Source organism: Gobius niger (genome assembly GCF_951799975.1).
Source record: "Gobius niger genome assembly, chromosome: 9".
Lineage (NCBI taxonomy): Eukaryota > Metazoa > Chordata > Actinopteri > Gobiiformes > Gobiidae > Gobius > Gobius niger.
Window position 1 is genome coordinate 33464214 of NC_136860.1, and position 16079 is coordinate 33480292.

General features: G+C 38.7%; 1 protein-coding gene across 1 annotated transcript in view; it reads right to left on the reverse strand.

Annotated features, from left to right (window-relative positions):
* Positions 1-3008: 3008 nt before the first annotated feature.
* Positions 3009-16079, reverse strand: part of pdia5 (protein disulfide isomerase family A, member 5) — a 175103-nt gene continuing 162032 nt past the window's right edge. The window contains exons 16-17 of the mRNA XM_079563441.1: positions 6372-6506; positions 3009-3878 (exon numbers count right to left, since the gene is read on the reverse strand). Of these exons, the coding sequence (XP_079419567.1) occupies positions 3798-3878; positions 6372-6506 (216 nt within the window). The 3' untranslated portion in view covers positions 3009-3797. The remainder of the gene's footprint in view (positions 3879-6371; positions 6507-16079) is intronic.

Below are 16079 nucleotides of genomic sequence, written 5' to 3' on the forward strand. Positions count from 1 at the left end.
ATATGGAAAATTATTATTACAATTACAAAAAGAAAAATATTCAGGTCATTTGTATCTGCTGTAGCTCACTATTTTCTCCAATGTAAAAGTAGATCTACCACAGTCCTGTCCACATCTGTCATGGTCCACCATGACCCATCACGACTCAGAGGAACTGGGACAAACATGACTTTACAGCAGATACAAGTGGTTAGAGCTTGTTTGGGTTTTCTTTTTTAGAATGAGAGTAAATTTAAAAAGATACAGGAATTTCAAATATTTTTATTTTTGTAATTGTAATAATAATTTTCCATATATTATGTTTTTACTACAGATTTGAGTTTCAGAATGTGATTAGACTCTTACATGCAGCAGAAGTCTGAAGTTTGTCTAAAGCTGAAGCTCCATGACTTCCTTCTTCACTTCTCAGTCTGTGACTGAAGATCAATGAGGCCTCAGCCTTTTTACTGGAGACAAAGAGCTCACTGCATTTAGCCTCATGTTACTGTCACTCATGGTGTCTGACCTAAAGTCTAACTCTGAAGAAAGTCAACTCACATTTACACTGAGATGGTTGGAAGGGCGCCCCCTTGTGTCACCTTGCATCCAAATGCCCGGAACATATGAAGGCAACACAAGAGTTTTAATCCACGTTATAACTTTGTTCCCTCATGGAATGATATTTTGCTTTGTTCACACAGTTTTGAGAAAAATCCTGTTCACATTAGTCCTTTCTTCACATTTTAAAACACTATGGGGCCTCCAAAATAACACTGTCAAGCCTCAATTATGCAGGATGTGTCCACGTTAAAACTGGGAATAGCTCAATCACACGCACTGTATACAGTTTGAAACAAATTTACTCTTTCAACACTCGAGTCAAACATGTAAACATTGATTTTAATGACCCAAAATAAACCGACGCCTCCAGCTGAAGTGCTGAGAATAACTCGCAGACAAATGAGTTCCCTTTAATCGTTTCCCTGAGAACCTTTTTTTTTTTCCGTGACGTTGAATAATAAAACACGGCTACAGATATGTTTTTAAATATTCATGTGGGCCCAAGAGTGAGAAGTGAAATAACAAGCGCTGTGAACAAAAAGCGCCCGCAAAGCCATTAACGTGAACGATCCGAGAAAAAAAACAAAAAACGGGTTAGTGTGTTTCTCCGTTTTGAAGTCATGCTTTTAATGAGAGAGAGAAATAGACGAGGAACTCTTCTGTACCGAGTTGTGCATATGTGTAAAAGAAATGGCCTCACCTAAATGTTCATGAATTAACTGTAGAAACATGGGAGTTAAAAGAGTTGTTCTCGATTGGTATTGGTGATCTGACCCATAAATTAAAAATACTGATATTTCGCACAGATTGTTGTTGATTTAAACCGTGGAATAAAGTTTGGGCACTAGTTCAGAACCAGTGATTTAAAATAGGGGAATGTTGGGCTCAAGAAGGGCTGTGTAATTGTGGAGAGAAATCTAATTGCACTGTCTTGACAAACACTGCGACTGCGTTTAGGTTTTGCATGTCCAAGACAAGAGCATTAACCTCTTAACTCCCGCCTGAACCGAGGAGAGGATCTTTTTCCTCACGTCATCAGATTTTTTTTTCCATCATTTTTTGTTGGGTATTCAACTCATTTTTGTAACTTTTTTGGTCAATTTTTTATCACATTTTTGTAATTTTTTTGTCACATTTTGTCAAATTTTTTGTCATTTTTTGCCACATTTTTTTTCATTTTTTCATCAATTTTTTAATCAAATTTTAGTAAAAAAATTTTTTGTCACATTTTTGTCATTTTTTTGTCAATTTTTTATCACTTTTTGTCACATTTTTGCCACTTTTTCATCAATTTTTCATCACTTTTTTGTTGGGTATTCAACTCATTTTTGTTTCATTTTTGGTCAATTTTTTATCACATTTTTGTAATTTTTTTGTCACATTTTTTGTCATTTTTTGTCACATTTTTGTCAATTTCTTGTGACATTTTTGCCACTTTTTCATCAATTTTTCATCACTTTTTTGTCAATGTTTTCTCACGTTTTTGTCACATTTCCATCATTGTTTTCGTCTCCGTTTTGTTGCTATTTTCACAGCTTTTTTCCAGAAGCTTTTGGATTGGGGTAAAGCCAAACTGGAGAAAATGTGCTCGGTTCAGGTGGGAGTTAAGGGGTTAACATTTGAGAGGAGACTGAAACTGTTAAACTAAAGCCTGAATTTAGACGTGGGCAAAATATCGTCTATATATTGAATTCCTGTTTGGAAGATATGCAAATTTACTTTATTAAGATTATCTCCAAAGTAAAATGTGGGAACAATGTGGGAAAATATTGGGGGGAAAATGTGTGAGGGAAAAAAAAGGAAAAATTGGGGAAAAAATTGTACAGAAAAAACTAGTAAAAAGAGAAAAAAAAATGTGAAGAAATACAAAAAAAAATTGAAAGAAAAATGTTGCTTTTTTATTGGTGAAAATGGGGAGTGAAAAAAATGTAAAGAAAAAAATAGGGGGGGAAATGTGGGATATTTTTAATGGGAAAAAGTGTGGGGGAAAAAAGATTGCTTAAAGAATACAGGAAACACTTGGAAAAAAGTGGACAAAAATTGTAAAGAAAAAATGTGTAAAAAGAAAAAAAGAAATGGGAAGAAATATTGTGGGGAAAATGTGTGAAAAAAAATTGGGAAAATAGTAAAAAAAATGGGGAGGAAAAATTTAGATTTTTTTTTATTGGTGAAAATTGGGAGGAAAAAGTGGAAAAAAAATGGAGAAAAGTGAACAAATTGTAAAGAAAAAAACAATTGTAAATTTATAAGCAACAAACCAATGTAAATTAAGATTGCAGCACATTTTCACAGATTTCTGATGGTTTGCAAAAATGTGGCTTTATTATCGTTATCGAGAAAGTCCCCACAAATACTGAGATAATCAATTTGGTCAACATCGCCCTGTTTGTAGCGTGAACTATAGGGTCAACAGGTTCTTCGAGACTCAAAGGAGAAGGAAAATATTACTTGGTTGTTTCGAACTTCAAATTTCGATTTGATTGTGCAGCCCGGCTCTGAAGGTGCATATGTGGAGCGTAATGCAAATGCAGTAATATTTGGCATTTTGTGTATGTTTATTTTCAATCAAATCCCAGTGAAATTAATCTCTCAAACGACACCAAAAAATCCCATCTTTCCCCCACCGACATGTCAGCATTTCCAGCTATTTTTGGTACTTTAAGGCCATATTGTTAATTAAATCATAACTCACACAGCAACCCCAATTGGAAAAACCTCTTATGAAACCCATTTTAAATCACATTGTACCAGTGTTATTTATCTACAAGTCCCATTTACTTTGTGATTGCTTGATCTCTTCATTCTCCAGCATTTATAGAAAAAAAATGACTATGACTTTTAATACAACAATGCCCACCACCGACGCCAGTCTTTTGCTATGGGACCCCTCCATGTGTCTACAAAGAAAAGGAGCCCATAATGATATTGCATAGATACAGTATTGATGTCACGGATGCAGTCACAGTGTACGGGGCAAAGCTCAAATCCAAATTGCCCATTTTTCAAAACTTCACAGTCGTCAGAGCGCTGGACCGTTTTTCTCTCTATTAAATCAGGTATAAAAAAAATAGCATTTCGCTGAGGTCATCAAGTCTTCCTCTCCCCCCGTCGGTGCCGATGGGTGACACCCCCCACACCGCCACCACCGCCACCACCGCCACCACCACACCCCGGGGTGCAGGGGGTTCGAGCGAGCGGGGGTCAAAGGTGACAGTTCACAGTGCAACGACAAACTGTGGAGCGCGGCGCGGGTCCGGTCAGAGCTCGTCCTTCTTCTTCACGACTTTCTCCTGGTCACGACCCCTGAGGCTGCGCATGAAGCCGATGAAGCCGGCCTCCTGAAGGGACACAGGCGGAATAATGTTTTACTGCATGGAAAAATAGATAATACGAGGTAAAAAGTACATAAAACACGCTTTAAAGTGGACGTAACATGAACACGCTTACAAACCGATATACTGTAATGTTGGATTAGGGGCTGTAAAAGTGCTTTCGGTTTTTACAGTGGCTACGTTAACATGGTCCAAAAAAATGTGATAACTGGACAGATCCGATAACCAAGTAATCAGATTTGATGCGTTTACAATCTCTTCAGTAATCGGAGAATCCAAAACTCCAGGTTCTACATGTGCCAGTGTAGATTTGGATTTTTAGAGCAACTGAATTGTCTCCACTCCCTCTCTTCAATCAGGCCATGGTGCAGAACCAGGTGGAGAATGATGGTGCCTCCATATTTGGACTTGGGGCTCCTTCCAAAACGAGCAGATTGGTAAGAGGTCTAACGCCAAACCGGATGTGCGTTAGGGTCCGCCATGATAAGAAGCCTCTGAATTGGGCTTCAGTTAGGAAGGAGTTCGGAAAAGACTATGCTAACTATCATAGCCACTTTAGCATAGGGACCTCTTGTGCTAACTAACCAGTTATTAGAAGTCTCCCCACCCCCCTCGGCCCCACCTTATGGTTAATTTGAATACTGTAGCTTTATGAAACAGCTTTTTCTTTTTCTCCTTAACCCCTTAAGCTCTAAAGAGCCATATCTGGCTCCGCCCCCCTTGTGTCTGCATCTCCGGGGCCATAACTTCCGCTTACAAATACTGTCTGTCATATTTTTCACCTCTCCGTGTGCAGTGGACTCTCAGCAACAAATTCATCCACTCCAATTTCAAATCAACAGATCCGAGCTCAAACAGCCACAATATGTCAATTTGTCATAATTCGTTGTACATATTTTGGTCAGTGACAAATAAATGCTATTGTGTAATGTTTTTGGAAAAAATGGTTTTCATTTTTAGACAGGGAATACAATGTTGTACCCGATATGTCCCTATGGCTAAAATACTTAATTTCTGTAAAAAACAAACAAAAAGATTATTATTTTTCTTAATTTGGCACAATTTGGCACAGTTAGATTCCGCCTGGACTTTTTTTTTTTAATAAAGCATGTATAACTTTAGTGTTTTGACCTACTGGTATTTTGTTGACTGCAGGGACCACACATTATATTGATTTTTTTCCATTTCTGTTCTTATTTGCTACAGCACAGACAGAGAAAGAGCATTTTTAGGTGCAAATATGTGTTTTTTCATTCAGGCGGAATTTTGATTTTTCTGTTTCAATCTAATTTTTACTTACAAACTGTAATTTTTTTTAAATTATTTTTCACTGAAACAAAAAGTCCCAAGGAAAAAGTTTCAAGATTAGCCATGTACCCCTTGTAGAGGCTGAGTTAAACCCCAATCAACACATGTATAGCATTTTGGGGAAAAGGGCCCTAAACAAGAAAGTCTTTATTTGGACACTATGTTGTTGCATATGCAATACAGTAGGTGGCGGCATGCGCTTTTGTTTGCCTGCAGTCTGCCAATAACCTTAAAGAAGAAGAACAACAGCTGTCGGTGATGTCACTTCCCCTTCCCCTGGGTAAGGACGGTCGAATTGAGTAAATAATTTACAAATGCTGCTGAAGCAAAAGTTCACTAACTGCATAGAGATCTAACAGTTGACCCCATGAAAGGTTGAAGGTGCTAGATGCAAGTTAGCCATTTTATACTCACTACTGCCACCTCAGGTCATACGTGTAGCTGCAGCTTCTATATTAAGCTCTTGCATGAAGGCAATTTCGGACCCGAAGTGCCACCTTTTTGAGTGACAGTGCAGGATTTTAGAGGCAGTTGCGGTGAACATCTCTGGGCTCATTCTACACCTTAAGACATTGTTGGAACATTTAGGGGGAGGAAATTTGATAATTTTACCATTTTGAAACTCTGTATAGTCCCTTTAAGGATCAGCAGCTACTGTTAGGACATAGAGGATATAATTTGATGGTTTTTTGGCCGCAGCCTTGGAGTCAAAGGCTACATCTGAATCAAGCAAATTGTTAAGAGGTCTAAACCAGATTTGCGTCAGCGTCCGCCATGACAAGAAGCATCCGAATAGGGCTGCCAGCTAGGAAGGAGGTGGGAAAGGAGCCTCAATGCTTCCTATCATACCTCCTTTAGCATAGGGACCTTTGGTGGTTCATCACCGGGGGGGTTAGGGGCTATGTGCCAGCCCACAAGCCACCGCGCTAGACATGTCAGCCATCATATATTTGTAGAATAATTTCAAAAATACCCCTAGAACATCAGATATTTTAAAATGTTGTATGTTGTGTGATGTCAAGCCGGAATTACGACTCCATTTTTCATTTCTTGTTTTCATGCAGTATGTGTGAATGTTATATACAAGATTAACGTATAAAATGTGTAAAATAATGGCCACTGATGATGCAAGTATCACACATAACTTTTGCATAGAGATGTGAACTTGAAGTGAAAGCGTTGTGGACGTACCCCTCTGTCTCCGTTGTACCTCTCGGAGAACTTGCCGTAGTTGTAGTGGTTGAAGGTGGGGTATCCCTCCACTCCCTCCTGTTTACACAGCTCATGGTTCTGTCCTTTAGTGCAGTCCACGGCGGCGTACACGATCTGAAACAGCAGGGGCATGTGAGTTCAAATTATTCATTTCATCATAGAAAATCATTCAAATCAAATCATAAACTCAGTCCATGCGCAGGAACAACCAGGCTCACCCTCATCTGTATAAATTATCAGGCACATTAACGTTCTGTCAGACATTTCACCATTATGATTCTCTTGTAAATGCTGACAAAGAGACGGGGCTTGTTTTAGCTCATCACAGCAACTATTACATTTCTTTGCTGGATAAACAATGTTTTCTTGGTTGAGTTCTTGCCAGGTAAACATTATCTGTATTTAAGGATTTTATTGTTTAACTTGATGAATTCTCCGGAACAACAGAGTGGAAAGAACTTAAATGAAAGTATAAGACTCATTAGAGAGAGGAGGAACAAGACCAACAGTTTGTCCCGTGGACATAATAGAAACAAACAGCTCAACAGACGACCCTTCATCCGCACAAAACTCCTCTTCCTCCAGCTGCTCCGGTGAAGCTGAGGTAAATGGTCAGTGGTTTAGTCTCTTACGTTTCTTTTATTATCATCCAGCCATCCATCCATCCATCCATTTTGTTCCGCTTTATCCGGGGCCGGGTCGCGGGGGCAGCAGTCTCAGCAGAGATGCCCAAACTTCCCGATCCACACACACTTCCTCCAGCTGTTCTGACCCCGAGGCGACACCAGGCCAGCTCGGAGACATAGTCCCGCCAGTGTCTCCTGGGTCTTCCACGAGGCCTTGTCCCACTAGGACATGCCTGGAACACCTCCCGCGGGAGGCGACCAGGAGGCATCCGAAACAGATGCCCGAGCCACCTCAGCTGGCTCCTTTCGACGTGAAGGAGCAGCGACTCTACTCCGAGCTCCTCCCGGGTAACTGAGCTCCTCACCCGATCTCGAAGGGTGCGCCCAGCCACCCTGCGAAGGAAACTCATTTCGGCCGCTTGTATTCACGATCTTGTCCTTTCGGTCTTTACCCAAATCTCATGACCATAGGTGAGGGCGGGAACGTAGATCGATCGGTAAATCAAGAGCTTTTAGTATCATAGTAGTTTTCATTTCATTTGTTGTGGTCGTTGCTGTCCAATGGGAGCATCGATCGTCACACACCTGTATGTGTTTACAAAATATAGTTCACTTGCAAAAGGTACAGTATGAATGCGAACCGCACCAAACAAAACAAAAAAAGTCTGGACCAAACAAGGATCAAAGGACTTCAGTGTTAATTTTGACAACATATTTTAATTTAGTTTTAGTCTTTTGACGAAAATGTAGTTCAATTTTAGTCAAGATTTAGTCCAAAAAAAAAAAATCTTCAATTTAAGTCTAGTTTTAGTCGAATCAAATTCCAAGTAAATTTAGTCGACTTTGCATTTATAATATTCATTATAATCATATGTAATCTTGTTCCTCTGCTTCATGTTTCTGCTCCACATGAACAAAGCTCAGAGCTGCTCCTTTGGCAGAGAATTTAAATGATCTGAGGCTCTTTCAGACGCTCAATAGAAGTTTGGATGATTTTAGTCTCTCCCTTTCATTTTTATCAAGTCTTATCTGGACATTTTAGTCATAAATTTAGTCTCATGAAAAACTAGTCATCAAAAATATCACTTTGACTAAAATTAAGACTAAATATTTCGACCAAATTAACACTAAGGGTGAAAACACCCTTAGCTTTCAAATGAGGCGTTACACTGGCCTATAGGTGGCAACCTTTTAGATTTGGGTAAAGCTGATACAAAGATCATAGAGAAAATGCACTTGGTGAAGGTTAAGAGGTTGAAACATTTATGTTTATATTCTATTACCAGCAGAAAGAATGCACAGACGATTGTATTGAAGATTGTATAATCAAAAGTGGCTCGTAAAGTGGTTTGTCGATACAAAATTACGGCTCTAACAACTGCCTTCGCTCACATTATTAAACTTTAATGAACATTTTACTTCTCCGCAGCCTATTATCTTTTATGTGTGCATAAGATACAATATTACAGTTTAAATAACACAAAGTTTTAAAGTTTTCACAGGCCACACTTGACTTTACAGCACATTAACGCCAAGGCAACACACTGGAAACAGCACAGTGACTCAATAATGTAACAACTGCCATGTTATTACGTTTACCACTGTCGTGCTAATCGCAGGGGTAGAGGCAAGTGTGGAAATATGTCTGTATTGTCTGTCTTGTATTTACGACATCTGTTTAAAGACATCTATTTTAGTGTCCTGTTAAAGAATGCTTTGATGTAAGACCTTATAGATCAGCCCCTTTGGTATATAAGCTGGCTGCTTTGTTAAACCGGCAGACTCTCTGCGACTGTCTTCACGCTGTCATCTTGTGCTAATAAAGGCTCTAAGAACTACTTTGCTTTTAGCATTTTTCTTAGCAGTTTTGGTAGCCACAACATCCACACAAGTTAGCCATTTTATACTCACTACTGCCACCTCAGGTCATACGTGTAACTGCAGCTTCTATATTAATGGAGCTATCCTTGTTTTTTAAATTTTCTGTATTGGTGACGGGTCCTAGGTGACGGGTCAGACAAAGAGCAGTTCAGAAGCCCCTTATGAAAGACCAACAGGCCCGTTTAATCATGAAGCCGTCCTTCTGTGGACCCACCACCTGCAGGAGGAGCCATAAGGGGCTGGTGCAATGTGATTCGGGCAGCTCCAACGGCTTCCCCCACGACCCGGCAACGGACAAGTGGAAGAAAATGGATGGATGTCCTTTAGTAGATGGTAAAAGCAGACATTTATCCAAAAACACTGGTTTTAAAGCCTTTTAAACAGTCATAAAATGTCAGGCTAGTAGGCATTTTTTACAGTGAAGGGACCGTTTTCCTCCTGAAAGTTGTGAAACCTGGTTTAAACTCAGTCCCTGTGACAAATGTTGATGTTGCAAATGCATTAGCAAAGTTTGAGATGAGTTTGGATCAGAAAATAGCCATTTGAAATTTGAGTGACCCTGTTTCTTTGTACAATCAGGTATAGCTCCTTTAAGCTCGTGCATGACGGGTTGATTTTTGAGTGACAGTGCTGGATTTTAGAGGCAGTTGTGGTGAACAGGTCTGAGCTCATTCTACACATTGTTGGAACATGTAGGGGGAGGAAAATACTTAATTTTAACATTTTTAAACTCTGTAGAGTCCCATTAAACATCATCCTAATCTGAATGTCTTTGGAGAATTGAACTGGTATCTTAGATTTCACTCTGAGGATTCGCAACCTTAGGCTCAAAGCAGGTTGACAGGACTTACAACTTCCTAAAACTAATACAGTAAAGCCATACAACATAAAAGCAAGCGCTGGTTCCTCCCGCAGTGCGTGTGTTCCTGTGATAAGGCTCCACACCAGTGCCTGTAGACATTGTTTTATCCCGCCTCTGTTTCACTCTGTCCGCTGTTATCGTTACAAGGCGGTGATTTTAATTCACACCTGCCTTTTTTCCCCCCTTTTTATTACAGCCGTTTATTGGCCTTGTATTTTCTGGACAAATAAACTTCATTGGATTTGTGGATCGATGAGGCGCAGAAATGCACGGAGGATATGACTGAGCGCCGTGTTAATCAAGTGTAAAAACAGCACTTACAGCCAGCGCTTACATCACGGTGCACTCAGCAATTTATACGGGTACGTTTGTGGAATCTATCAGCGGGAAAGAATTAGGACAAAATGAAAAGAAATAAACACTGTATGTGAACGGACAGAAACCAGGGACTAGGGCTGCAGCTAACGCCTCTTTTGGAAGTCAATCTGTGGATTATACAGTATATACGATTAATCTCTTACCACCCGCCTAAACCAAAGGCATTCTGTCCTCTTTTGGCTGTGTAACGCCTCAGTTGAAAGCTAAGACCCACAAAACTGATCTTTTTCCTCGTGTTGTTGCTGTGTTGTGTCACCTTTTGTATGTTTTCCTTTTTTTCCTTTTTGTCACATTTTTATTGATTTTTTGTAGAATTTTTGTAGAATTTTTGTCACTTTTTGTTGAATTTTTGTCACTTTTTGGTTGAGTTTTTGTCACATTTTTGTTGAATTTTTGTCACTTTTTGTACAATTTTTGTCACATTTTTGTCACTTTTTGGTTGAATTTTTGCCACTTTTTGGTTGAGTTTTTTGTCACTTTTTGTTGAATTTTTGTCACATTTTTGTTGATTTTTTGTTGAATTTTTGTCACATTTCTGTTGAATTTTTGTCACTTTTTGTTGAATTTTTGTCACTTTTTGGTTGAGTTTTTGTCACTTTTTGGTTGAGTTTTTGTCACTTTTTATTACATTTTTGTTGAATTTTTGTGACAATTTTGTTGAATTTTTGTCACAATTTTGTTGAATTTTTGTCACTTTTTGTTCATTTTTTGTTGAATTTTTGTCACATTTTTTTTTTAATTTTTGTAACATTTTTGTTGAATTTTTGTCACATTTTTGTTGAATTTTTGTCACATTTATGTTGAATTTTTGTCACATTTTTTGTTGAATTTTTGTCACATTTTTGTTGAATTTTTGTCACATTTTTGTTGAATTTTTGTCACATTTATGTTGAATTTTTGTCACATTTATGTTGAATTTTTGTCACATTTTTTTTTTAAATTTTTGTCACATTTTTGTTGCGTTTACATCCTTACTTTCTTATTTTCTTTTTCTTATTCTTATTTTTATTTTATTTTTTGTGTAATCCATCACACATACAGTATATTTACTGTTCACATAGATACAGATACAAAAGGGAGTAGGGAGAAGTATAAAACATATTGGAGCTTTCAAGCTTTGGAGCAGACTGGTTTAAATAAAAGAGCCAGACTTTTAAAACGCCTCTGCCATTCGCACTGTTCAAAATAAATATCTGACTGATTTATGTTTCATTTTCAGCTGCTGGAAACTCAACTTGTGCTTTTTTAATGAATTTATTCAGGGTGAAGTGTTGAAGTTTAAGAGCAGAATATAATATAATCACCAACTTTCTCAGATTCTGCCACCAGAGTCACTCTTAACCGATGAAAATATCAGTTTTCAACTTAGGACCAGATATTTCTAATTTTCAAATGAGTAAAGTCCATTTTCTCCTCCTGTGGTAAATAGGCTGTGCACATTTGAAATCTAAATACAAATCAAACCTTCAGCATTGCTAATTGAGTTAGAACCGTGAAACAAATTATGGTAAGAGAGCGCCGAGGGCCAACTTTTTCTTTTTTTCTTTCTGTGCTTATTTCCAGTTTCTCAATGTTGCTTACAATGCACACACTATCCACCAGGGGGTGATACAGCACCCTCAGCACCCTGGGTTCCCATGGCCTTTTCATTGAGAAGAAAATAAGTGAAAACATTGCAGACTTGCACCTGCATTTGCTGCTGTTGCCGTGACTGAATGCTAACCGCCATGCTGTTTTTTTTCTTCTTTTTTTTCTTTTCTTTTAACTTAATTAGTTGTACATGGGAAATGATATTGGTTAAAAACATAGAACAGATACAAAAAAGGAAGAGCAAACAAATTGAGTTTTTTGTCACTTTTTGTTGAATTTTTGTTGAATTTTTGTTGAATTTTTGTCACTTTTTGGTTGAATTTTTGTCACTTTTTGGTTGAGTTTTTTGTCACATTTTTGTTGAATTTTTGTCATATTTTTGTTGAATTTTTGTCATATTTTTGTTGAATTTTTGTCACATTTATGTTGAATTAGCAAAAAACATAAAACATAGAACAGATACAAAAAAGGAAGAGCAAACAAATGGAAAGGAAAAAACAACAACTAAATAATAAGAAATATGAAAGAAGAGAAAAATAAAAAAAATAAAAAATAATACTAATAACGCAGTCACACAAGTTCTCTCGCACACAGGCACAGACAAAGGCTGAAACATGGGCTATGGATACGATTCGTTGTACATATGTATTAGAAAGATTAAGTTGGAGGTTGCGGAACACATTGTTTTAAGGCAGACAGATATTGATTCCACTGGACATAAAAAGCATTTAAGTTTCTGCACAGGGTAACTGCGATCTTTCCATTTGAATAAAATAATTCGACGGGCCAAAAGTGAGATAAAGGCAATGGAGTCTGACTCAGCTTTAGACAAGCCTGGAATGTTGGAGGCACCAAATATGGCCAACAGGGGGCATGGTTTTAATGACTTATCAATTGCAGACGTTATTAGTGTAAAAATATTATGCCACAGGAGGTGAATTGTTGAGCAGGACCAGAACATATGAACATGATTGGCTGGAGTAGCACCACACCGATTGCAGTTTGGGTTCACATCAGGAAAAATCCTAGCTAGCTTCTGGTTGGTCCAAAAACAGCGGTGCAGAATTTTACATTGCATAAAGGACTGTTTGGCATAGACAGAGGAGGTGTGGACTCTATTGAGAATTGAAAGCCAGAGGTCATCATTGAGGTTCATACTGAGCTCAGTCTCCCATTCACTTTTTAGTACGGAAAACCCAGATTTGTCGTTTTGTAAAATGTTGCTGTATAGGATAGTACAGCCATGCGGTTGCGACATCATGTGCACAACCCCTATCGTGTTCACAGAGCTTTGTGTAAATAAGACACTGTTTTAGGTAAGGTGAACAGAAAATTTGCAAATCTCAGATGGAAGATGTGATTTTCAGATTATACTGTGGCTTCTTTGCGATATTAATATTGCATTACCAAATATCGCAATAACAATAACTTGCCTTAATGGCGACTTAAATGCATGAAAAGTTGAATATATCAATAAACAGAACCATAGATTAGAATAAATCCTCCTCAGTTCTGTAATGAGTAACTGGTGCGGTGACTTTGTACGTGAATGGTAAAGTGTGTTTGGTGAAAAGCTGCACCTCTGGCCAAACTGTAAGAGCATCTCTGGAGACGGAGGCAACAATGTTTGAGCTGAGATTCGTTCAGCCCTGTTCCCTTGTCCCAAAGCAAGAGGCAAAGTTTCAGAGAGACTGCAAAGATTTCAAAACGTTGCCACTCGCCGAAGGGAAGATTTTCATAGCGGTTTTACACGCCACACTTGAAATAGTCAGTTTCACATTTCTGATGAAAAAGGTGCCAGAGGAACTGTATGATTTTATATGTGAGAAACTGGATAACACTTTTGATTTTGATTGTACTATGGCCTTCAGGGGCACCCATACATCTTTTGTTGTGTTTACTTTTACAAATACTATTACTGTAAAGGGACTTCTATTCTAGTTCTTCATGTCTGAGTAGAGGTGGGTGGTTCTCACTTCAACATGAGTAATATATAGAAAAGTATCTGTTTCTTACTCAAAGCACCTTTATCTGAAAAAATGATGCCTAATACCTTGTGCCTCTGTGAGTAAATATTAGTGACAAAGTGACAAATTAAAATTTTTAAAGATGCATTTTGTGTTTTGTTACTATTTTCTCCAGTTTGGCATTACCCTAATCTAAACGCTTAAAAAATCAATATAAATGTAAATAAACATAGCAACAAGAACAGGATGAAAATGCAACAAAAAAGTAACAAAAAAGAGACGAAAACGTGATGAAAAAGCAACAAAAAAAAGACACAAAAATGAATCAAAAAAGCGACAAAAACAAGACTAAAACGTGACAAAAGCGCTTCAAAAAATTGACAAAAACGTGCTGGAAAAACAACAAAAATACGACATAAAAAGTGACAAAAACGTGACGAAAACATGACAAAAAAGTTGCAATCACTGCTGTAGATCTTGGTTTTCAAATGAGGCATTACACTGTCATTCTCAGTTGAGAAGCTTTTAGATTTGGGTAGAGCTGCCCCCAGTTCGGGCGGGCAGTAAGAGGTTAACTCTTTAATGCTGGTTTCTAGGGCTGGGACAAAATATCGGATTGCAATACTTTGTGCTACAATACCAAGTATCGATATTTTATCAAGTATCGCAATACTTTCAATACTTGTGTTTGGAGGCATTTTTCATCACAAACTCCTTTGTTAACCAGTAACCGTTACACAGCACTTTGTTACATTTTGTGTTAATGCACTTTTCAATCTAAAAGTCTGTGACTGTTTTTTTTTTTTTTTTACACATTTTAAGGTAAACATATCATTTGTTATAGAAGAACTTTATTTATATAACGCCTTTCACAGACATAGTCACAAAGCGCTTTAAATGAGACTACCGTAAATTCTCTAATACTGGCCTGTAATTCCATTAGCGGCCGGGTCTCTGACAGAGGCCGGGTCTCTGACAGAGGCCGGGTTTGCGGCTGGCGGAGGCAAATTAAAGCCGGTCTCTAAAACAGGCCGGGGCTTTTATTAGAAACTATAGTGGTAGAAATATTCCCCATGTTAGGAATTTGTCTCATACTCATAAATGATAACTCACGTGCAGGAAGTAACAAACGGGAACCCGGGCCGATGGGGGACGCTGCGTAGGAGCTGATCCGAGCGTAACTTTGACACAGATTTAGCCACTTTTCAAACCTCCTGTGACTATGTTTGGAAACAGGGCAAACACATGTTGTGTAACCCTCCAGGGTTTTAATAAAGTTACCATCGCGTCTTCAAAGCACGTCCAGCTGCTCCGTGGTCGTCCGTTTTGCTCAAATAGAAATAAAGGCCTGTCTCTAATTGTGGCCTGGTTCCAATAAAGGCCTGGTCCTAGATGCCCTTGAGTAAATAAAGGCCCCGGCCTATATTAGAGCATTTACGGTATTATACATTCATTCCATACTCAGTGGTGGTGAGATACGTTTGTAACGACTGCACACGTCTGCGCCAACAGACACTCTGACAACCACCATTCACTCACTCATACACTCTCATTCATCCTGGCCTATTGTTCGTGTTTTTAGTGGGAGGGGAAACCGGAGCACCTGGAGAAAACCTACGCAGACACGGGGAGAACATGCAAACGCCACAAAGAAAGGCCCCGTCCAGGTGGGAATCAAACCCTGGACCCTCTAGCGCTAACCTCTGCGCTACCGTGCCGCCAATAACTACTTACTGTATCGCAATACGTATCGGATCGGCCCCTGGGTATCGTGATACGTATCAGATCGGGACTAAAGTGGATCTTCCCAGCTCTACTTGTTTCTCATAAGTTACTGTATGTCTCCACTGAATCATAAATCACTCTTTTACTGTCACTCAGTACTCAAGTAAAATTTACTCCAAGTACTTTTTTACTGTTACTTGAATAATATTTTGGCTACTCTACCACCTCTGTATCTGCGTGTACGTCTAATGTAGTCAATTTAAACTTGATTTTCACCTTTAATTAACTAGGCAAGGAACCCTATTGTATATGTTTGCACACAGGACAGGTCAGAGCTGTGCCACTAAGAGGTTAGCACGTTAGCACTCTTGCCTAATAGAAAGAAGATTGCAGATTAAATTCTGGGACAATGAGGGGAGATATGAGCTCTTGAACTGGAGACGAGTCCCTGGATGCAGCGCTGTGGTCCCCCAAAGTCACAATCCAGACAATATCACTACAACATTGTACTAAAAACTCAGGCAACACCACAAAGTGACGATACAAACAGTCGAGCACGGATGTGACACTTTCTGCCCTCCCGCTGACGCGCTGCTCTGAATATAGACTTGCGATTGGTCGCGCGCTCACAGGCTGGATTTAGCTTCTGTTTGCCTTT